The following is a 26,060-nucleotide window of genomic DNA, read 5'->3' on the forward strand; positions in this document are numbered from 1 at the left end:
GAGATTTTGCTACTCAAACACAAATTTTTATCCAAGTTAAAATGAAATTCCGGAATATTGGATCGGGTGGGTACAGAAAATTATTTGTTCAATTTAGATGGCATTTTTCAAATGGAAAAAGAGTTAGTAGACTTCAAAATGAGAATTTCAATTCAGTCGTAGAAGCCTAGTGTCTGTTTCAGTTAATTCTAAGTTTAAAATTCATTGACAGCCTTCTTTGTCCAATAATGGAAACATAATCCACCAAGTTTGCATAAACAAAATTATTAGGATCCCAAAGAGAAGCAGTGTGTATAATGGACTTAAAAACTGACAGAGAAACAGCACTCTATGACAATTAGATATACAGAAATTCCTCTCAAAAAAGACTACAAATCCTAAAAAGAATGGGAAAGCACACTCAGGCAAAAAGGGTCTAGGAATGGCAATCACTGAAGTAAAAAAAATTTCTTTACTTTCCCCCATTTTAAAACTACAAATAATTGCAACACAGTAATTTTCCTCTCTGCAAAAAGAGATGGATATAGAGATTATAAAATAATACAGTAGATTAATGCCTATTCAAAACTGAATATAGCAACATTACTTTGAAACTCTGTAGATCGACATAGGAAATTGCACTAAAACACATGAAATACTTCCCCCCAAAAAATAAAATTCGAATGTATAATCTTAACTGCAATATAAGGAAAATGCACAGAAAATGTTGGCAAATTATTTTCAAGTGACCGAAGACAATGAAATGTAATCTGAACAATTTAAACAGAAAGATCAGATAGGCCTATTATTTTCTTTACAGCAAAGAAAAACTACAGTGTCCATTTAAGATGATTCATTCCAGAAGAACATACTCCTCAACTTTATCTGAAGTTAGGACTCGATACTACACACAAGAAGTTTAAGGAACTTTAAAGAAACTAGCTGTGATATTAGAAAGACTATCTGTGACTGGACAGTGTGGGTTGCAACACTCACCTAAAAAGTGAAACTACCTTTCAACAAGCATATCTGATCATGGGAAGCTATCTAATCACTGCAGAACCTAATCCTACATGGATGAGCTCACTCAGTCATATTGCTGCACTGCAACACTAAGAAATAATTCCACTAATCTAAATGCATCTCAAATTCACATTCTGCTTTTTTTTTTTTTTTTTTTTTACAGTGCAAAAAGCGGAAATTGGAAAAACAGTTAATGAAATGGTCAGAGATCATTCCACTTCAAATGTCAAGATTATAAAACACCTTATCATATTTTTCTTTAAGGCTTATCACCCTTTACTTAGTATGAAAGTGGAGTTGGGTAGAGAAGGAAAGTCTACATTTATTGACCTTATGAATTACCTGAAGAAAGTTAAATTCCATAGTCATGTGAAAAAATTTGCTGTTAATTAAATGCAATTAAATAATTCCATGGATTTCATGACTTAATACAGCTAGAAACAAGCATTTCCTTCAAAAGAAAAGCAGACTACTATAAAAACATGCTATTTCTGAGATATCATCTAAGCAAAGCCATCTACTGTTTTCTTTTTGTAAACCATGATAAAATCCCCCAATTAAAACCTCTTTTGTTACCCTCCCCCAACTGACTTCTCAGTGCAGTCTGGCCATCAGATTACTGAATTCCAGTAACAAATAGAAGTTAGCTTTCTCCCCTTCAACCAGTGATTCTGTTTGGATTTTCAAGGAAACGCGAAAAACTTTCAAGTTTCACATACTTTAAACAGCTTTTTATAAGGTGGTGGTGTACCTGTAAATCATTTGTTGCCATTTAATTCTAAGTCTGTATCTGGGTCTACGTATCAGTACTGCTAACATTAAGTATGTCTTCTCAACAAGCTTGGTTGCCTGCAATAATTGGGCACAACTAATGAATCTGATTTATTGCAAGTTACCTTGATTCACCTAACAGTTCAAGCTCTGAAGTTCCAGTTAAATTATCATGTATTTCCATAGTCATATTCACCGAGATCTTAAAAAAAAAAAATTAGTGTACACACTTTGAAGCTGTTACAGTAATTACTCCTTTTTACTTACTGTTTCACATTTTTGGCCAATTAGTCTAGCATCAGACATTCAGCCACTGATAAATTTTCCTTCCAGAACAGATCGGTTCAAGTTTGTTTCCTTATTTATTTATTTTAAGAACATAGACATTTCCAAACTTCTTAAGTATGGCAACCAAGTTGCTCCTTAAATATTTATTTTATTCATCCAGAGTAATTAAGTGTTACTGTCAGAATTCTATAAATCAACAGCCATAAGAACAGGTATTTTGAACATTTTCAATTTTACTGTATTCTTCACAGAGCATTACTACCAGAAGAAAACAAAGACGCACAAAGATTACAAGTCTCTTCTAGCTTAACACCCTTGCCTTGTTCTTCTTTTTTTTTTATTATTTCTATTTCCATATGGAAAAAAAATACTGCTAATGAGAGAATTGTATCTAAGACTGAAGGGTTCCCATCCAAAATACTGCATTCGGTTTTGTCACATACTTAAGAAATCTAAGAGAAAAACACTAAGTTGCTACAAAACCATGCAAAAATCTGATCTGAGAATTATTATTTTATATATATATATATATATATATATATATATAATACACCAAATATTAACAGAAGCTGAGAAAACCAGTTATATCAGAAAACATGTTCTAAACACCTGGAATAGAAAAACTCAGACAAACTTAAAAACTTAAAAAGCACTCTCTGCCTTTTTGTGAGCAATAATGTTTCAAAAAACATGAAGGACGTAGGCATTTGTGAAATAAGGACCCATGACAACAGATCTTCACAAAGATGAATGACATGGAACATGATAGAGAAAGCATCTTCCAAAGGTATCTTCCAACTCAGGACATCAAAGTTGTTTGTTTTAAAATTTGAACTATAGCCAGGATTAATGAATTGGGACATTTAAGAGTCAGAAAGAATCAAGACACTTTGTTTTCCTTTATAGTTGCTAGATTCATGGCAGGGGAAAAAAAAACAACACGAAACAAAAACAATAAATCGAAAAAAAATCCACAAAACAAAGCAGCCTCCAAACAGCTGAAAAAAATCCTGTTAATTTTTTTCACCTCACGTCTTCCCCACCAGATAAACGAGGGCATTATCAGTGTTTAATACAAGTTTTAATTGAGTACTGTCACTGGTGGGAAGAAAAGTGCGGAACCACTACTTTCCATATCAAACAAAGCAGGTAATTAACAGCTATTCTGGCACAATCCCTTATCACCAAAATACACAACACTGTTAAGTTCTCTCAATGCCAATGCTTTGCTGCAACAAAGGAAAGCTGATGTTTCAGGGTCACATTCACTCTTTTAATACACAGGCATAAATTTACTGCTCAGTCAGACACCTATAATTAAACACAAGAAGAATATAATTCTAATATTCAGACAGGCTTGCATATGAGTGGGATATTTCCCCCTGTAAAGATGATTGCCTTTCATTTTTTGGTTTCAAGTAGCTACAGTTCACTTAGTTTTGATTACATAGCAATTAGATATGCAAATACAAGAGATCTAAAAAAACGCTTTTTCAAATGTCAGATTGTAAGCAATCAAGCTTATTCTTTTCTCCTGTACACACAAGCTATTCATTAAATAGCTATTGTCTTAAAAACATTCCGACAGATTACATTTATCAGGGTTTTAGAGACAAACATGGGAGTGCACAATACCCAGAATACAGCCCATCAGGGAATGAAAAAGATATTACAATTAATTTAATATATACATGATAGTGGTTAACTAGTAACTAAATACAGCATTCTTTGCATATTTTCCCAGTATCGTTATGATCAATACCTAAGCACCCTGTATCTTGAAATTTTAAAAATCAGTTTGTATAATTAATTATACTGTAGGTAATATATTTCAGAGCCCAAAATACAGAATTGTTGAATATTTTTAACATTTTCTCAACGCATTGAAAATACCTTCATACTAAGACCTTCATACTTTTCATACCATGAAACCACCCAGGTAGCAATGTTTTGGTGAGATTTTGGCCTCTCTTATTTCTGGGTTCACGGATGCATTCTGTGTGGAGTGCAGACTCTTACAATTTCATACATCTGGATCACAAAAATTAACTTGCTTTTTGCAAAACCTTTCACAGAGCCTTTAGAAGTGTCAATCTATTGGTTAAAGGTTAAGATAGTGGAAAACAGAGTCTAGCAGCACCTCTTTAGAACAAAGACTAGCAGAACTACTGCAGCATTCTGAGAAATTGTTACCTACAACTATGGTTTGCCATCGACAGTTGGAAATGCTTGCTCTTGCAAAACTCTAAAGCAGCAAGAACAGAATGGGATGGGGAAGGGAAGGAGAGGTAGCTTGGTTAATTGTTTCTTAAAACAAGCAAAAATCATCTCCAAGCTTTTTTTTTTTTTCCTCTCTAAACAAGCCTGTGTTTCCGGTGACTCAGCTGTGAGGAAATGCAGACTAACAAAGGAAGCTGAAACACTCATCTTCCCAAAGGCTTAGTTTTAAGATAACCTAAGTAAATAAAATACCTTCCTAGTTGATTTGATTGGCAACTTCCCTTCAAGAGGTGTCTCACAGGAGCATAGATCCATTTTCAAGGTCAGGAGATTAGCAAAAGTTACAAGAGATGCCTAACTCAGAAGCCTCTTGAAAAACCTGGGAAAAAACATCATCACAAACTCCGCAGCCCAGCACAGGTACAGTGCTGTAGGCCCTGAAGTGTTCCAGAAACTCAGAGTTGTCCATGCAACATTTACATCCCTTCTGTTGCTTCTTCCCTAAGGGTCACTATAAACAACTGAGCAGCAAATGTGACCTGAATACTTGAACTCCTATTCACTACAGCCTGACAAAGAATTGCACCGCTGACAGGGGAACCCAAATATTCCCTCCCAGCAATGCCCCTGCAAACACTCCTACAACTCTTACGTGGTTCTCCATGCAAGATGCTGGAAAAACCCTGTATCTGCTACTGTGAAAGGCTACAGAAACTATTCTATGGACAAAATCTAATAGTATCACTGGGTAAATAACACACAAAAGCCAGGACAGTTTAGTTCACAATTACATTCCCTATTTTAATTCCTTGAGAAATGAAAAGGGATTTTATTAATTCCTGTAGAGATACCAATTAATCTTAACCTCTAATTTTTACCTATTCCTCACAGCACTTGTATTAATTACCTAGAGAAACCTCTTTTCAAGTTGGAGGGTAACATCAGTATCTACTCTCCAACCCCTTCACATACTTCACATCTCTTCAGAAGTTCTTACATCCAGAGCTCATGTCACAGTAACATCAAGACAAGTAAATAGCATGAATTCACACAATCACAGAATTGTCTAGGTTGGAAGAAACCTCCAAGATCTAGTCCAGCCTCTGACCTAACACTAAGAAGTCCTGTGCTAAACAATATCACTAAACTCTACATCTAAACGTCTTTAAAAGACCTCCAGGTGACTTGACTGCTTCCCTGAGCAGCCTGTTCCAATGCCCAACAACCCTTGTGGTAAAGAGGTTCTTCCTCATATCCAACTTAAACCTCCCTTGGCACAACTTTAGCCCATTCCTCATCATCCTGTCACCAGGCACGTGGGAGAACAGACCAACCCCCACCTCGCTACAGCCTCCTTTAAGGTACCTGTAGAGTGTGATAAGGTCACCCCTGAGCCTCCTCTTCTCCAGACTGAACCCCAGCTCCCTCAGCCGCTCCTCATAAGACTTGTTCTCCAGACCACTCAATCATCATCTTAACTATTGGGACCTATGTATTTTGAATTCTTTTTGTTGGATTTTTTTTCTTCATTTTCAAATGCTCTTCTGCATTTTAAACATTTTTATCTGTTCATTAGTGTCATGAGAAGTCTGCCATGAATTTCTTATGCCTCATCTCATCTTTCTTGCTCAAATTGCTCAATTCCCTTATTTGCAACACAAGCTTAACTCCAGTGCTTATATCATGCTGTACCTTAATGCAATTATATGTTCCTAGAAACCAAAATTCAGTCTAGTGCACTTTCACAGCATATCCTGTTTTCAAAGAATAAATGAAACACCATGGAAATTAACCCTCCTTTTATTATAATGATTAATAAAGCATAAGACCAGTCAGAAGGAGGTCAGCAGGGACCAAGGCTGAAAAAGACAATCACAGAATATCTCCACAGAGAACTAAGAACTTCAAGTAAAAGCAGGGAAAGTTAAAACTCAAAAAAAAAAAAAAAAAAAAAAAAAAAAGAGAAGTTTATGAAAAAAGACAAAAAAAAATTATTGATGTAGTTCAAAACAAAAGGAACAGAAGCAGTAAGAGACATCCTTTTGAACCTACAAAGACTCGAGAAGGAAAATCTCCTGCAGCTCTTGCTATTAAAATATAGCTGCTCCATAAATTACTTAGATTTCCATCTACATTGCTGTGCATGTATGTTCATTCTCCAGGGATATCAGTTCTTCATACAAGAAAATATCACTTTCCATAAACTGGGTAGCAAATTTATTTTATTTTTGTACCAATTAGGCACCTCTTTCCCATAACGACTCCATCTACTCTCATCAAGTTTTCTATGTGACTCTGTAACATGTTCTAGTGAAACCAAGAAGTTGATATTCCCTGTTTTCTCATAGCTGGAGGCTTCCTGTTACTGGAGCTGCCAACTATACTGTTAGGCACATAAAACCTATTGACAACTGCCTGAATCAAGTCACTGTTTTGCAGATTCTACTTTCAACGATTGAAAATAGCCTGTTTTCTTAATTTTAGCTACTGAGGTTAGAGGACAAGATCTTGGTTGTCTTGCAGGCATACAGTACTGAATTGACTTATGACCCAAATTACATTCAAGAATTACTCATGGTAATGAATCAAGCAAGCATGAATACTGTTCATTGTGTCTGTTCCATAACTAGTTTATGGCACTTAATAATTAAATCAGACAATTTACACTGAATGTCAGACTCAATTAATTAAGTTAAATGGTTTTCAAGCAAGTTCAGTACTAGCCATTCTTTAGTTTTGTTGTATTCTGCTTCTGCAAGAGTTACAAGTCTTCTTTAAAGAGGATAACAGATTCGTGTACTCGGCCTTAAACCAAGTTTAAGTGAGTAAGTTCTCATCCACGCAGGTAGCCAACACTGAGTCCTTATGATTTTTAATCACATTTGTATTTTTAAGATACATGCATGGTGTGCATGCAATTCAGTGGGTACTACACCCATCAAAACATTCCCCATTTGCCCACCAAAGCAAAGTGGAAAATGTGCAGAAATTAGCAGACAAAATTTGCTAACTACTCTCAGTGAAGTCTAATAAAAACATGCAACTGTCCATCAACAGAACTAAAACACTTTTCAGATAGAGGGGAAAGACCACCCATAAAATCATGCAGCTATAGATGGAGAAACTGTTCAGTAAGGACACACTCCCTTTACACAACAATTACCACCTGCCCAGGTACCTGAACTTCATTCATATCCTTCCTAAACTTTACTGTAGAGCATGTTTAGAAAAGGGGTAACCCGTGATTAATAACATCTGTTTTAACCCAAGTCTAGTCAAGACAAAGGCTAACACAGTATTAGCAGATGTGTGAAGCTTGTTTTTAGATGGTTACAACTTTCAATAGCAAATCAACCAGGCATTTTAGGAATTACAATTGGTAGTTGTTATCACAGTCAATGATTTTTGAAGTTGGAAAGGAATTCAATGCATCTTGTCCCACTGAAACTCTACAGATTGCTTCCCTCTCTCTACCTGGAACACAAAGTAGCAGAAAGTCAAATATCTCTATCTTCTAAATGTTCAATTAGTAATTCAAGTGTTTAGTTTCAGCAATAGCGGTATCTTATTTTGTGCTCGCTCTTTTGCTATCTCAATAAAATTGCTATATCTCACCCTGAGGAGCCATATCCAGGACAGTAAACAACCACCTGTGTTCTAAGCCTGCCTGCAGCCCAGAAGAAAATACTGAGGACCAAGAGCTGTCAAGAACTAATACACACTCGGGAAATATACAGGCATGATTTTTAATTCCCAGAATCAACAGGTTCTGCCTGCATACCTCTTCTTGGAGGACTAGGGAATTCACCCAAGCCTTAAACTAGGTGCAGTTTCTCCCAGATAGAAAATCAAGCACAGTTTAATGATACTCAGGAAAAAAGAAAAAAATGGAAAAAAAAACACACTCAAAACGTAAGTCTAAATACAAATCATTTCTGGTAAGCAAGATTATAATGTCACAACATAAATTCTTAAGCAAGTTAAAAAAGCAAGCCAAACATACTAAATGCAATATCACCCACTGAAGTACAGCCCAATAGGTTACAGTTATAACCTAACAAGTCAATCCAAGTAAGGAAAAAGTTCAGTGTGCTAAAATGCTGCAAAGCAACTTCTTCATGATGATCAGTGGATTTATCACAGAGCTAACTTCATTTTAGTTTGTTTGTTTGTTTGTTTGTTTGTTTGTTTTTTTAGGTAACACTCAACACTGTTATCCCTAGAAGAAAAAATTCATGTTTTATGAACTCGTGTGATTCTACACGTAAGAATGTTCGTGCTCTGTTAAAATGGTCTCATCTAGTTCTCTGATCTTTTTTGTCGTTGTTGAAAAAGTGTTTGGTCAGTAAATGCACTTTGTTCTGTGAAAGGAGAAACTACATGTCTCTCCTTGTACCAAAAAATACATAATGAATCAATTATCAGCCACGTTGTACAGCGAACAAGAAAAGCAGCAATATTTTTTAATGCAATTGTGTAACTAAAACAGCAAAACACATGGGAGTTATAAATACTTCTACTTCACATCTCAAATAAAGCTTACACCTTTGCAAATGTCTACTGATTTAGCATGTGTCCTTCCAAATCAAACATCTTTGCCTTGTGTTTTTTTTTTTAATTATTTAATTATATTTTTTTTTATTAAAAAAGTCAACTACTTGCTATATGTAATATAATCACACACCAAAAACACTCAGTGCTAACTTCTGTATGCTGACTGGATTTATTTTTTTTTTTAAGAAAATAGTGTTGCAACTAAAGCCCAACATACATATAAGATGGTCCAATATCATTTAACAAATCTGACTGAAACCTAGTCAGATTATGTAGCAAAACTAAAAGGTTGGGGGTCAGTGTTTTTTTAAAAAATACACGCATACATACATATGTACACATACAAATACATAAATATGTGTAATATTTTTTATATATATATATACACACACACACAATATATATACACATGCATATAAAAGGATCAACTTATCTTTTGGCCATGGTTAACTAACTAATGTTACTGACATTCATGCTATTGACCAACCTGCAAAACTTAAGAATAATTTGAAAAGAAGTTATGTCACCAATGAAAAAGAATACGGCTAACCCTGTCAAAATAGTTTTATCATACCGCAAGATTAATAGAAAACATCAGGTTACAGTAAATTTTCATTAAGCCATTCACCTATTTCAGTTAGAGTAAAAACATATATAGATGTTTGCAGATAATTTTCTTAATACCTCAAAACAACTCAGTATAAATTGTACTCCAAACCTTTCACAATTTCTACTCAAATGCATGATATCAACAGCTGTGGGCTATAGCCTAGTCAACTTGTTATAACACAATTAACACTCACAGTGCTTCCTACCTAACAAAAGCTTAGCAATAATTTTACAGACAGTTTCTACCATGGCACAGATGAAGATGAGTCAATTGCTGTTTGAAGATGCAGAATTCTGATCTATAAAATAGAGGATTCTTTATACACAGATGTTCAGGCAACAGTTCAAGGTTCCTCTGATAAATCTTGTTTCCCATTACACATCATTCTGCTTTTTTCCAGTTTCGAGATAAACTAAGATCTCTTGTCTCTTCATCATAATGTTTTTGTTCACAAGGAACAGAGAAAAACAAATGAGAGTGACACAAATGAGAGTGACGTATAATAGGAGCTGGTTTCTGCTGGAGTAGCTTTTATCATGCTTCTTCAACACTGTTAAGTCAGTTATTTCTTTATCTAATTATTTCAATAACCAGACTATTTACCAGTTTAACAGAACAAAATGACATATCAATTTCCACAAATTCCACAGGAAAACATGCATCTGAATAGCGTTAAAATAGGCTCAAAGCTACAATTTCACATTAAGCATACTGCAGAAATACATCCAGTATATACTGGATATATTAAGCAGCCAATAAAAAGCAAAAGTATGTATGACATAAACCTATCTGAAAGATGCATTGCATCGGATACCTATCAGTGATATTTCCTGAAAAACTAATATTGCTTTGCAATATTTCTTAGGGCCCTCAGGCACCTGAATTTCTGTCCTTCAAAATAAAAATCATTCTGTTCTTGAAAGTAAGAGCATTTCTCAGACTGTTAAGTAAAAAGACTTATGCACCAAATTGCCTCAAATAAGAAGCATTTGTCGAGCCTTATAGAAAACTTAAAGAAAACATTCTATTCTTGTAAAACTCACATTCCCATAAGTAAACTAATTGTGCCTACACTGTATTCTTCACTACTGTCAATGCAAACTGAACATTTTTACTGAAAGTAAAGAGGTATGCAAGCAAGACTGCCAATAAAGATGATGCACTGTAAAGAAAATCTGGAGTACATTTAAGTCTTACAGAGTTTTGGAGTCAGCCATCAGCTGGGGGCAATTCAAAAAGTAATGTCTGTTACCTTCAAACCAGGCTTTCCTTTTGCATTTTCTGAGGGGTGGTTTCTACTAGCCACCTTTCCACATTCAATTATCTTATGTAATTAAGTCAGTAACTTGCTAAAAGGATTATTTTTTTTCTTACAATGACTTTTTTTTTAAACACTATCAGTTAGTAGTGTACACTCTTACCTCTACACAGATGGTCACCACTTCCAGACTACCATGGATATGATTCAAGACACATATGTTGTGTGGGTGGAAAAGGGAAAAAGGCCATGCTTCAGCAATTCTTAATAAAAATAATAATTAAAAAAATCCAGCTTTACAACACTTTCCTGCATTGAAAGTAAGTGGCTACAAATGCAATAAAGGTTCTAAAATTGGAATAGAAAAACCTATTTTCTGAAGCACTCACTATTGAAAAAAATACTAACTTACAAGCAACCAAAATTATTTCATTGTGAAACATAAGTTGTAATGAAATCTCTCAAAAGGCAAAGTGGTATCAACAACTACACGCCTTCTTAAACAAGTTTGGTTTCTATGCTTGAGTATTCTTCTCCAGCACAGAGCAACACAAGTTTTCATAGAGCTTAATATAGCAGATTCTTCCCTGTATATTAAAATGGCAGTTTTCACAGAATCACAGAATTTCTAGGTTGGAAGAGACCTCAAGATCATCAAGTCCAACCTCTGACCTAACGCTAGCAGTCCCCACTAAACCATATCCCTAAGCTCTACATCTAAACGTCTTTTAAAGACTTCCAGGGATGGTGACTCCACGACTTCCCTGGGCAGCCTGTTCCAATGTCTAACAACCCTTTCATTTTTGATATGCTAAATAGCTAAGTTCAGCTATTTATATATATTTATATAGCTGAATATAACCTTTTTATATATATATTTTTTATATATATAATGTATACACACATATGTATTTTTAAAGTTAGTTTAAGAATAAAAGGTCAATTTTCACACAGGTCAAAAATGAAATATGAAGAGAGCCTCCCAAAGTTGGATAAATTAGGATAACTATGCAGGTATGCATACTGATGAGAAATTGGGTTTCTTCAGAGGAAATTTTACTGTAGGTGATACTAGATGCTGAAGTTATCAGTTAATTGTTTCTAAGGTGATACCTTCAAAACTGCATTCTGGATGCCATGTCTTTTTCTATTAACAAGAAGCAAATAAGGTTTCCTACTTATACACAGTAGATTCATGAACATGTTGTGTGAGCAAAATCTCCAACTTAACTGAGCAGTCTGCTTGTACAATAACTTTTAGTGTAGAGCCACAAAAGTTGACAGTGATGACAACTGAATGTAGCCATCAGTTTGGTACTCTGCTATTGACAAGCTGCAGCTTTCATGTGCAACAGAAGTTAACAAAGCACGATCTACAAAATTCAATATGCTAGACTGCCAGTTGACACTGCCTTAGTCGGAGAGTTTCTTGTAACCAGACATCAGTTAATTTTAACAAAGAATACCCTCAACAGCAAGTACCTAGGAGGGAGGATTCAGTTCAAAATGCAAGCATGACCTTCAGAAATCCCACTGAAATGGTCAGAAAATATTTATTTAAATACGAGGACACTAATTTTAGTCTCATATACGGGCTTGTTTTTCACTTTTATCACATGCTAACATGACCAACCCTGTGAAGCACTTAATTCCATTTTATTTCTTTTTATTCCTAGTGAATTTTATTTTTATTACTTAGTATAGGTTAGTACCCAAAAAGCATCTTTTCAGCTAGTTAGAGTGTTTGGGGTTTTGTTTGTATTTTTTAAGTGCTGCTTCAAACTATGACTGTGATTTCTTAACATGGATATATGAAATCATCAAACAGCAGCAGCATGCTTGTGTGTAGATTTCAGAGGCAAGAGGACTGAATCACTCAATTTATTCCCAGAAGACAAGAATAATGATTGCTGGTCAGCCTTTCATCCCGAAACACTGAACAACTACAGTTTGCCACAATATGTTAACTACATTTCATTTCAACAAAAATGCCAGCACCATCACTTTATTTGTACACATAAGGCTTTTCACAGAAGTTGAGCATCCTATAACTAGGGTAGCACTAACAGACTTTATTTAAGATGTCATACTCTAAGTATTTATTATTTAATGTTAGTAACTTCATTTTATAACCTAAACTGATCTTAAGACATTTGATTGGAAATCAAAGTATAGTTGATGGTATTTCAGAGACTGACAAGCATGAAATACTTCAATTCTATAGGGCATGTAAACGTAGTAAAATGTCCTCATTACAGGAAAGGTAATTTTTTCTGCTTTAATCTTTTCCTTGCACTTTTGTATGGACGCTAAAGGTAATTTCTAATTTATATTTAGCCTTACCATAATAATAATAAAAAAAGCTTGTGAGTCCCAAGAAATTGACATATTATTGTGACAACACTTGCACCTGTCAAAGGTGACCTGCCAAAGGTCAAGATTGGTAATAACCAAGAGCTTGTCTTTCCTGAAACCTTACATAATTTCTGCTTGCAAGGTGAACAGAGATATGGGAACAAATACACTGTAGGTCAAGAACAACAAATCGGTTCATGAAACAATCTTACTACAGAAGAAAGAACAAGGGATTTAAAGCTGTTGCAATGGATGAAAAGCAATGTGCTCTTCAAAACTGGAACTGCATAGCTGTCTTCTGCCTTCTGAGGGCAGACCTCATCACGGTCTACAACTTCCTTTTGAGGGGGAGGAGAGAGGTAGGAGCTTCTCTCTTCCCCCTGGTGACCAGCAATAGGACCCGAGGGAACAGCTTGAAGCTGTAACAGGGGAGGGTCAGGCTGGATGTTAAGAAAAGGTTCTTCACCCAGAGGGTGGTTGGGCACTGAACAGGCTCCCCAGGGAAGTAGTCAAAGCACTGAGCCTGAAGGAGTTCAAGAAGCATTTGGACAATGCTCTCAGACACAGGGTCTGATTTCAAGTGGTCCTGTGTGGAGCCAGGAGCTGGAGTGTGTGATCCTTCTGGGTCCCTTCTAACTCAAATATTCTATGATTCTTTGAAACAACCAACTGTAAATAAATAATTCTTGTATCATAACAAGATGTTTCTTGCTAAAGAAAAAACAAATATGCCCTCATACTATGTTCTGGAGGAGATCTTTGACTAAACCTTTCAAGAAACAGTGAAAACAACGTAGTCAACCAAGACTGTCACAACCCAGAAGCCTGTGACTGTAAGGCTTCGTATCCCCATCTATGTGAGGTAATGGCAGCCAGAGTGATAAGAGAGCACAGAGCGATAAGAGAGCACAGAGCTGACTCCCAACGTGTGTGTCAGTGTCTGTTTTATGGAATGAGGGTATGATCAGTGAGAGCATTAAAATCAGTGTTTTGCTTATCCATCAACAAAAATACTTCCCATGTATTAAGCAGTATTCTTTGGTGTTAAAATTACTATTTTTCTCCACTACTAGTGTGAAAATCGGTGTTTTTCCTCACTAGTGAGAGGTGTATTTGGACTAAGCAAGCAAAATTCCTTGGTCTTAATAAAGTTACACATTCATTAGCTTTTGATGAATGTACACAACCCCTCTCCCCTCCCCAATAATCTCCTTCATGTGCCTCCAGGCTTTAATCATAATATTCTCAGTAATTAAACTTCTGATTTTATATTTGTTTAAAGCTGCCTAGAGTGATGTTCTGATTATCAGCTGAGCCTTGGATACAAATGATTTGAGGATTTCCCTTGCTTTCTGAGGGAAATCTGTCAGCAAGTTTCAAGATCTGATGAAGTGATTTGGCCATGTGATGAAGATTTCTAATTCATTACTTCTGCTCACAAGCTCATACAGTAGGATAAAATTTTCTACAGAGCAAATCAGGATGGCTTTTTTTCCAGCACTGGTTACCACTGTCTTTTCCTATTTTTCTCTTGGTTTCTGCAGCCACTAGCAAGATATGAATAGAGAATCAGATGTATAGTAATGAATTCCTTGCAATATCCAATAAGGCCTTTATTATAACTAGCACTGGGAAATCAGATTTGTAGATATGAAATACATATAGGAAATATAAATACAAATTAACCTTTATCTTTAGTTTCCTACAAATCCCAAAACAACTCAGTCAAAAACTGGAAAAATCCTGATCAGTTTTTTGTTTTTTTAAACACTGAGCCTAGATAAGCCCCTTGAGAAAATAAGGGAAGTGCAGTTAGCAATCAAAGGTATTAACTACCAAAGAATTTGGTCATCTCATGCTGCAAGTCTAAGGAGTTCACCTGTACACATAATTCATGAGGAAGAGAGGCAAGAACCAATAGCAAGAGGAGTACTTACTTGCCAGACCAGTAAGTATCACTGTTTCTTTCTTTATCCTGTTTGTGATCATGTCTTGAATTCCAGTTTTTTATTTTTAGAAGAATAACCTTATTCGCAAACAAGATGCTTCACAAACTGCATCATCAATGATTAAGAAACAATTCCTATTGCAGCAACAACAGTAGGTCACACGACATAGCAACAAAGTCCACTGTCTGAAAACGACGAACTACTAATACCAGTCACCTCAGGACAGCAACACAGTCATAAAGATCTGAAATGGGTGACATGAAAATTGATTTTGACGAACAAACTTTTTGGTACTTACTATTGTTTGGTATTCAACCAATATTATACTATCTGGTATTCAAATACTTTGCATTATTTAATATTCAACACTAACTGCAATATTATCTCATGTAATTATCAATGGTATCAAAGTATGCTGTGCTCCAAAAATATCAGACAAGGGACAAGTTACTGAAGGTAATGGGTTCCTGTTTTTTCCTGTCCACTTTGTAAATAATTACCATAAGACACTGCCCCTTACATCTCATGAATGATTCATCAATCTGAAGTGGCTTAGCACATACCATACTATGTAATGGCTTATGGACATTAAAACACTGACTTCATCAGTTCATGGTTTTTCATGTGTATGAACTTCTAGCTGACCTGCCGAGTTCTACATAACTAGTCCTTGTTGAAGACTAGAACAGCTTTCGTTTTCTTATCAATCTTAAAAACAAACAAACAAACAAACATGTAAGAAGTAACTCATACTCAGAAGGTCCCGATTCCTCTAAAGCTTTTTCTCAAAAAAAAAAAAAAAAAAATCTAAGCAGCTCACACAACCTGTTCTATTCGGCACAGAAATTAAACACTATACATATATATCTATATATACACACACACACACACACATATATATATATATATACGTGGAAAGGGTAGGGGAAATCAGTGCAAAAATACCACTTCCTCAAACAGTAAAACTGCCCAAGCTATCTAGGGAAATGACTCCCTGCAGAGAAGGATAGGTTGGATAGGTTCGAAGCCCAGAGGTAGGAGTGAGATCATGGACACTGAACATAACTTCAGGAGATGGCCCTGGGCAACCAGTTCTAGGCAACACTGCTTGAGGAGGGACGTTGGACAAGATCTCAATAGCCTAGGACACAAACAAATGGTCTCAAGTTGCACCAGGGAAGGCTTAGATTCGATATTATGGAGAACTTCTTCAAGGAAAGGGTCAAGCATTGGAACGGACTGGGCTGCACAGGGAAGCGGTTGGTTCCCATCCCTTGTGGTATTTAAGAGATTAACAGGCATTGCACTAGGTGTCATGGTTTATGATTGGACTCAGTATGCCAGATGGATGATCTTTAAGGTCTTCTCTAACCGAGATGATTCTACAGTTCTTTATCAGAATATCATTGTTTAATATCCATCTTAAATATACATATGCTTGCTAGTAACAGCGAGGCATTAGACCATTAAAGTTTGGAGCCTCAATTTATCATTGCAAGCTTTCTGAAGAACAGATGCCTAAATGTTTTAGCTTGCAACATTTATAAGCATAAATGAACCTGAAACAGCTCTTTTTATTAAGAAATACATACATTCCTGATAAACTGGGGTAGTTTATAGACTTAAAATTTTCACTCCTACCACAAAGAAGGGGTATCAGTAACACATTCATTTATGGGCAGAAGTTAAGAACTGTACTATTGATAAATACATGATGCCTTTTAAAAAATACATATAAATAGGAAAAAAAAGAATGAATTATTAAGTACACGCTTTTTTGGATTACGTATCAGCATTTCTCTTTTAAGGTTGACAGCTTAGTGATTCACCCAGTCATAACTGTATTTTATTATCTTCCATATTTTGAAGATCTACTTCTTATATTCAGAAGTCTTAACTTCTAATTAATCTCCAAGCTAAAATGCAGCAACATTTAATACTCTTTTTCAAATAGTCTTCTCTTATGAAAACTAAGTGCAGTTTGCAAACTGTAAAGAGTAATGTTTTTACTGAATCTCTTGCCCCAGGATACATGTACAGATAGATACATTTACAGTGTAACTGAATATGTAAAGAATTGGCTACTATTAATAGTCACAAACAAAGTTATGGAAATAAGATTGTTCATATATAGGCAACCATATGCTTTGCTTCAAAATACAGTATCTACACCCATGCAATTTGGTATGTAAGCTGAAGCATGCTGAAATTTTAATACCGTAGAAATTTTAATGTCTCATACCGCCCTCCACTTCTAGGAAATCATAGTTCAAAATCCTTTACAAAAATAGAAATCCTGCTTATCCATTTACAGTTTTAAACCCCATAATAATAGGTCCAATTTTGTACATTAAATCTTCCCCCCAACCAAGAAGTAGAAGGAATTAAAGATGAGAACCAGAATGTTTAAATAAACAAACCCTCTTTGACTACTTCATAAATCTACCATCACTTAAGATATCATCACCCTCTTACTTCTACAGAACCTGAACAACTAAAGATCAGAACAGATCTTTGCTCAAAAGCTGTCAATCTAAGTACTCGAAATAGCTATAGGTGGAATAACAGAAAGGAAGATAAGAGTATTACAACAGCTTATGAAAACAAGAGGCAACAAATTAAGTTTGAAAACAACACGATCATACGCTTTGGGAAGTCTAAGATTTTTAACTCAGTATTTTAATTGGTTCTATTTTAATTGGTATGTGCTACACATGTATCAGTAGAATGTATTACGTGACTAACCAGATAAGGAAAAAAAAGATTGTCTAAAGAAAGGATCAAAATAAATAATACTTATTGGAACAAAGAGCATTACAAAGTGTACATTACAAAACTGAAGTGGTAATGCTAATGCAGCTTCAGCAGTAATAACCAGAGAGGGGAAAAAAGCTAGAAAATAAGACTGCAGAAGGATATAACTTCCAGGAATTAACATCACAACAACTTAACATTCAGGATGACCCTATCCTGAAAAGTATATGCTTCCTACTCACATGGGCAGAACATACATATTACAGGTCAGGGCAAGAAACAGCCCTAATTATATCCCAACTCCACTTGAGTAAAAAACAAAATTCAGAAGCACAGTGCTTCTTGGTTCACTTCAACAATATTCACTGCCAGAAATACATTTAATGTATTTTCTGATCTCTACTACTTGCACTAATCACTCCTTTGGTATTTCAGTAAAGAAATGTTCTTAACGACACCTGTAATATTAGCGGCCCTTCCTTGGAAAAATACATTTAACCTGAATTTTTACCTTTATGTTGCGAAACACCTGACACAATTAGAAGTTCGTTATTACTGAAGAATATTTTATAATTGCTAGTTAGGCTCCCAATTGCACCATTATGGAGCACGCATATTTAACTTCTTTAAGGTAGGTTGTGTTAATCACTAAGTCTGTAAAAAGAAATAACTAGATGAAGCATACAGTAAAAACACAACAAAGGAGAATAAAAAAGACACGACCTTATCCCACGTTGGGAAAGAAAACGACACAGCTGAAACTACACTACCTTTCAAGAGCTTACCTTCTTTTTGTCCCTCATTGAGCCCTTCCCTCGGACCATTATCTTGCATCCTGTTTCTGCCTCAAGCTGTTTAGCTGTTAGTCCTCTGGGCCCAAGGATTCTTCCAACAAAGTTAAACTGGAAAAAAAAACACGACAGTATTTTTCTATAAAACATATAAAACAAAATTGACAAAACTAATTTAAAGGTTTATTCTGCCTCTAAATCTTCATCTTCTTTAAAATCAATTTAGAACACCGCAATTTCTGGTTGCATGACCAGACACACGTACAACTTTCATGTGGTAGGACTGATGTTGTGCCAGGTGTAGGTGCAGCCTCATAATGGCACCACAGTGCCTTCAAGAAGGGCCTCTAGCCTCTACGTCTACTCTTCATTTGCTCCCTGCCTACAGCTAAGGACCATCCAGAAAGCATTTTTTTTTTTTTTTTTTTTTTCCTTTCCCTATTTTTCTAGTGAGGTCTACCTGGCCAGCATGCTGCCAGTTGGCCACTCATCACCTACAGAAACACTTTGTAAAACAAACAAAAAACCAAACATTTCATAACAGTGCCTTCAGCAAAACAAGCAATCAAAAAAAACAAAACAAAACAAAAAAAAACCACTGAAAAACAACATACTTAAGTTGTTTTGTTTGAATATATAACTTCAGGTTTTGTGTAGAACATTGAGAAATACATCAAATTCAGTATTTCCAACAAGGTTAATACATACATATGTGTATATACACTGTGTCAGAAGTCCATGCAGTAAGCTGTATACTTTACTCAGTTGTGCATACATATGAAGTTTTCCACATTTAGAAGGCTAACATCCATATAATGAGACAAACCCCTGCCTATACTTAGCATAGTAATACTGGCATTTAGCCATTACTAATGTGTAACACTATTTCACAGTTATTTTCCAGGTTCTTTTCCTTTCATCATTTTCTATCACAGACTCTGGAAATAATGAAATTTAAAATAAAATAAAAAAAGCACTAAGCAAAAGCAGCATTAAGAACACACGTCAAGACTCTGTGACAACTGCAGTGAGAAGATGTAGCACCAGGCTCAAGAGATACACAAACACAGACATTTCAGACCGAAGATTTAATTCAAGCACAGATATTAAAATAACAGAAACTAAACAGTAAGGACAGGAGTCTGATTATTTTAGAATCTTGCAAACAAAGCTGTTCAAAGGAATTATGAAAAAGATAGCTTTCATTTCCTCAGCTAATTAAAGTGGTTTTTAGTACTATAACTCAACATATTTGAAATCCTTATAAAACTACAAAGATCAAAAATAATTTTGGAGTGAACAGAAGTTATGAACACAAGCAAATTAAAGTTCTCCAACAAAAATATTCCTGTTTCACTGTGGCTAAACTGTTCAGAGAGAAGATATACTCCCAAAATAATTTAGTATTCCAAGCTCAAAACACAAAGAAATATCATGAAGTCTGTATCAACTGCAGAAAAAAGAGCTAAAGATTAAGAGTACTTGTGAACGCATACACAAACCGTGAACCATGGGAAATGAAGGTACATTCACTACAACTGGACAAGCAATGAGCCAGCTACAAGTGACGAAGTTGAGCCCTGAATTTTTACATTTCATGCTTCATGTATAAACAGCACCTAGCTTACTTTCTCCACTTTCTGCACACTAGCTAGACATGTATCCTATTCCATAGAAAAAGCAAAAATATCATCGCAAACCTGCCCTTAAAGCACTTTTTTTTTTTTTTTTTTTTACTCTCTATCTCCCAAGAGAGTCAGCAGCCTCTAACATTTTATTAACTTCCAACTGTTATATTGATTGGATCATGATTAAAAGAATAATCAAATTATAAATCAGATAATTTTAATAAAAAAGAATGATCATAAGTAAGAAAACAGATTTTTTTAATTTTTATTTTTATTTTATTATTCTCAAGCTTGCAACTTTGTTTGTATCATGAGGACACCCTTTAGAATCGTGGATTCTAGCTGAGGAGTTGCTGACTTAAACCACAAAGCTTTCTGTTCAGCGTTAAGCCAGTTTCTTCTCCGGCTACTCCCAGAACATTCTCTTCTTACAAGGAGCCTTTGTAAATTGTTCCAAGTAGCTCAACCCTGTCGTTTCTTTCCAGACTATGTATTAGCACCTTGAACCTTTTTGGATAGGTAAGGTTTCTGAAACTGTTCTCATTACCTCTCTTGGACACTGATTTTTCCACTTCTTAAAGCAGGATGCCTGGACAAGGCAATACTTCAACTGAGCCCTCAACAAAGTTACTCAAACTTCAAAGCTGAGACCTACTCAAAGTTACTCAACAAACCACATCCCTATTAACACATCCCCAGCTTCTCAATCCCTTCCCCACACCCAAATTTCAGTTCTTATACTTAGTTCAATGTTTGTTGATGCCAGATACCATTCTTCATTACCTTCACCTTGCCAGCTTTCCCCAGTTTTGTATTCATATGCAACGTACATGCTCCCCTCCAACACCACATCATTCTACATTTGCCCAATGAACACAACATCGTTAACATTAGGCATGCTAATTATGAGGCAGTTTTTAAATTTAATTTTATCTTCAAAAGTATCTGGTATGATTTTCTTGTTTTCTAAGTGTACTTTCTATTCCACCACCAAATTATTCCCAAATATATCAGAGATCTGAGCTGAGGGAAACCACACCAGGACTCCACTCGAGGTGGCATCTTGGTTGATTCTGTAGTCACAAGTAATCATAGTTCAAGCAAGTTGTTATTTTACCAAGTAATTCCCAAGCTTTCTGTCCCAATGGATCCTGTCAGCATTCAGTTTCCCAGACTGCCATCTCAAAGCTCTAGCTGAGAACTCCGCAGGGGAAAACAAAAAACAAAAACAAAAAAACACATGACTCTCTTCTGAAGGGACTGGGTAAGGGGGTAAGAGAGTCCAGCAGACCACAGTTCAGGAAACAGCGCAGACTAAGCCTTTTTGTTGGACTATGTCTGAAGTTTTACCAGAACCCAGCTGTCTGAGCACCCACTGCTTCTCTTACCCGCCTGTTGTGGTTTAACCCAGCAGGCAGCTCAGTGCCACACAGCTGCTTGCTCACTGTGCCCACCCACCATCCCCCCAGGAGCTGAATGGGGGAAGAGAACTGGAGGGAAAAAAAGAAAAAAAGGCAAAACTAATGGGATTGAGATAAAAACAGTTTAACACGACAGAAAAGAAAATGAATATAGTAATGATAAAAGAATGTATAAAGGAAGTGATGCACAAAGCAATTGCTCACCACCCACTGACGGATGCCTAGCACATCCCCAGGGACAACCCCACCCTACCCTGTATTTACCAGCCAACCCTCTCAGAACAGTGCCCCATGGTGTGGGACATCCCTCTGGCCAGGCCAGGCTGTCCTGGCCGTGTCCCCTCCAGCCCCTGGTGCACCCCCAGCCTCCTCGCTGGCCGGGCAGTGCCAGGATCAGAGTCCTGGGCTCTGTGTGAGCACGGCTCCTCAACAGTTGTAACACTGGGGTGTTATTGTCACTTTTTTCATCAAGAACCCAAAACACAGCATCGTAACACTTACTAGGAAGAAAATGAACTCTACTCCACCCCAGCTAAAACCAGGACACTGCCAAGTCTAATGGTTCATCAAACTGGATTACTGGAAACAGATACGTCTGACAAATTTAAAGACCCTTATAAAATCACATTTGAAGTCAAGATTTCTCTTTTTTCCTTTGTCCTATGATCTCACCCAACTGCACTCTTTTTCATCACATTTCCATATAAACACCACAGCTGTGTTTAAGAACCCTTTTTTCTATCACTGTATGTCATTAAAGTTAGAAATACTTCTCCATGGTATCTCCTGCTTTACTTTGAATGTGTACAGCTCATGCATGTATGAATGAGAGATTATGTTAAAAAGTGAAGCAGAAATGACCCACGCTAAGATTAACTGCTTCTTCATCAACAGTACACAATCAAATGTGCTGTTCTCCTTCATGAAGTTATTCTGTTTTCAACAAACAATGGATTTCTATCCTGAACTTATTTTTATGATTTATCGCTTTTACTCACAATATTTTATAATCATTTGTGTGTTTTTTTTTTGTTTTCAAAAGAAGAGCTGAACTAAATTTTATTTTTTTATCATGTTCTCAAATCTTCCTATAGAAACTACAGCAGTAGAACTCAAACAAGAAACTCCAGGAGAAACTTGTTTTGTGGCATGCATAAACACAAAAGCATCCTGTGTGTTACCTACAGGCATATTTAAGCAGAACCAACCATGCTACAAGAAGAGTCACTGTGCTGCTCTAAATCCTAAGGTTTGCACCTAACTCTGAGACCTTAACAGCAACTGTGCAGCAGCTGACACTCCTAAGAGCTGACCGAACTCCTATCTGGTGCCCTGCCTAACCAGTCGACTGCATCAGAAAACCTCTCATAAAAATGCGTTGTATTCCCTATGCATAGAGTAATTATTGCCCAAGCAGACCAAGTGCTTTTACAGTCCTCATATGCCTCACATGCCCCTACACCCTGAACAAAAGGGAAACAAGAACAAACTATGCTAAGACTCGAAGCTGCTGATTAACAAAAGGTTGCACAGAAGCATGTCCAATTTTTACAGTGTAGGAGAAATACAATGTTTAAGAAACTTTCCATGAAAGTTAAAACCAGAAGAACTTGAGGGAATCCAGCAGCACTGTATTTCGGAGTGTTACTGTGCCCTGTGTATTTTGTGCTTTCCCTTGACACCTGAGAGTAAGGTTTGGGAAGATATAATTCATCTGATGAAAAAAAAAAACAAAAAACACAAAAACAAAAACATTGCCTTTATTGCTGGAGAAGAATTTGAAAAAAAACGTTTTGATTAAAATATCCAAATCTAGAAAGAGAGAGCGCATAAGCACATGCATTTGGTTAAACAATTATTTCGCTCAATTAAAAACTAATTTATTCTACAATCTTATTAGCAAGTGTTCCAATGATTTACTATACATTGCAATTGCAGAGCTAGTTACTTGTAACTGGAAAAAAGCCAAAATAAGCTACTCTTGAAGTCTATTTCAATTTTAACCAAATTGAGAAATGCCTTAGAAAGCTTATTTGTTCCACAGATGTAATGCATATTTGAGTGTGAACATTTTATACACACCCTAAGCATATTTTAAGTAAAATCTCAGTAGTTCTTCATGATAACAAAGATGCTATATGTTGACTTTAACATAGAATACTTGAAGTTATAGCTTAATTCTTCTTGAGTAGTTATTTTCATGTATGGTTTTACTGAAGAAAAGCAGATTACACATTTAATTGAAACATATTTATATGCAAATTTGTCTCTATTGAAGTATTTCCACTTTAAAAAGTAGCTCTGTGCTGACAAAACCTGTCATAAGTGGGAGAGAAAGTCTTTTCATCAGTCAGAAGATGATGCTCTAAATCCACTGACAGCTTGCACTGACCTACCAAAATCAGCATGTTTGGATTGTATTTTTTCCAATTGTTTTCTTTTTCAAGAAATGCTCTTTCATGACACTGATGACATAGCTATTTCTGCATTAATCGAAGACAGCTTAAACTGCTTTAATTTGATTTTCAGATAGTCTTAAAAAAATTACTTGGATGTTTTAAAAAAAAACTAATCAGCCACAGAATTTGAAAGGAGAAAAAAATGGTTTGAAGTACTAGAAAAGTATACTATGTTAAATCTGAAATAATTAAATTTTAAACTTTGAGTTATTTATTAAACACCAAAACTATATGAAACAAAACATCTAGCCTAACTTGTAACTTTGAAATTTCTCAGAAAATTGTAAAACATTTTATAGGACAGTAGAAATAACTTACATGTGCAATTTATCTCACACAATGTGCTTTCTAGTTATAACATTTTTCCAGTGTTTTTTCAGTTAACAAATCAGTTTAGTTTCATTTAAAATAAAAACTGTGGTGATGTATATTTTGAATATTTATACACAGTTTGAAGAGAATATATACACCTATAAAATTACATCTTTATTTAAAATGACAATGAATAAATTCAGACAGACTGTCAGTTCACATATATGTCTCTCCCCCTTCTTTTTTTCTTTCACTCGAAATATTCTACTGAAATACTTAAATACTTCAAGCTATGGACACTGTCTCATCCCATACACGTCATACCACTACATTTTTGATACGTGGTGATCAAGGAAATTGAAAGTTTTTTCTCATGCACAGAAAGCCTCAGACACATTTCATGTCTTACTAAGTATTTCTAGTGATTTAACACCACGCTTATCACTAAAGAAAACAGCTACACAACTCTGTGTTCCAAAGAAAGCAGTAACAAGAACTAGTACCATATTAAAAACAAGTGCATCATGTACACAGCTTACTCACTGACCACTCTGTTGATTAACTGAAAACAAAGACTGAAGAGTTTACATATACAGCCATGCCACTGGCTCACATTTGAGAAAGCAAGTAGAAGTATGTTTGAAGAATATTTTTGAAATTACAAAATCTTTCATTAATTGCATTAGCATGTATTTTGAGGATTAAATATGCTCCAGTGGAATTTCGCAAGTGTTCTGCATAGTTAAAAGAACCAGACTGTCTGATGAGATTTTACAGGGAGAGGAGGCTGACAAAGCAGATGGTATTAACATTGACAATACAGTGAACATAAGTAATAGCAGTAACATATAGAATTTAATTTTTACATACAAACTAACTTCAGGTAGTTGTTAGAATGCTGGTGAAAACAGTGAAGTTTCCTGAAATCTCTTCCGGAAACACCTACTGGTAATAGAAGATGGCCTCTGCAAACAATGAAACATTACCTTCATCCCTTTATAAAGCAATTTTTCTAAGCAATAACGAAGTAAATGCCAGAGTACATATGTAGTGAATACCAGTATGACATGTTTAATCTGCTTATGTCAGATATATCCACTTGTATCTGCTTGGTGTATCTGACATAAGCCATTCCAGTACTATCATCAAAGCTAAATGTGAACTCATCTTGTTATAGGCAAGACAAAATAAATAAATATTGCGAGAGTAAGCCAAGCTTAGTCAAGTTCAAAAGTTTCTGTAAATTACACATTTGTTAATGCAAAATTAAGCATATGAAGGTAATTGTGATATATCACTAAAATACAATAATTTTGAAGAAGGAGAACGTTAACATTCTGCGATTTGAGGTCTGTTTTATATTACAAAAAGCATCAGTAACCAGAGCCTTTTCTCTCTTGGACATCAGTAGCACAGGCTTTCATGTTTTAAGGATGTATTATTATAATGAACATTTTGTTTTGGTTGATCTTAAAAAAAGACTCATTTATTACTGCTTCTCACTAGTGAAGTTCTGATGAAAACTGTAACAGGTGTCAGAATAATCAAGACCTTTTAGAGATTTTAAATGCTAAGAAAAATCAGGGTTTTCTTTTTAATATGTAGATTTTCTTTTTTACTCAAAAAAAGTAATTATACTAGTAAAAAAAAAAAAAAAATCACAAGGACAACATTCACCAAAGGGTAAT

General features: G+C 35.5%; 1 protein-coding gene across 9 annotated transcripts in view; it reads right to left on the minus strand.

Moving 5' to 3' along the window:
• The window catches only part of QKI (QKI, KH domain containing RNA binding), a 152,534-nt gene that overhangs the window by 72,528 nt on the left and 53,946 nt on the right, over window positions 1–26,060 (minus strand). For all 9 annotated transcript variants that reach the window (XR_014690878.1, XM_084512998.1, XM_084512999.1 and 6 more), the window contains exon 3: window positions 18,547–18,663. Coding sequence is in view for 8 of the 9 variants with exons in the window: in XM_084512998.1 (XP_084369124.1) it covers window positions 18,547–18,663 (117 nt within the window). In the remaining variant the exon portion in view is untranslated. The remainder of the gene's footprint in view (window positions 1–18,546; window positions 18,664–26,060) is intronic.

This window comes from Aythya ferina, assembly GCF_964211825.1.
Source record: "Aythya ferina genome assembly, chromosome: 3".
Taxonomy (NCBI): Eukaryota; Metazoa; Chordata; class Aves; order Anseriformes; family Anatidae; genus Aythya; species Aythya ferina.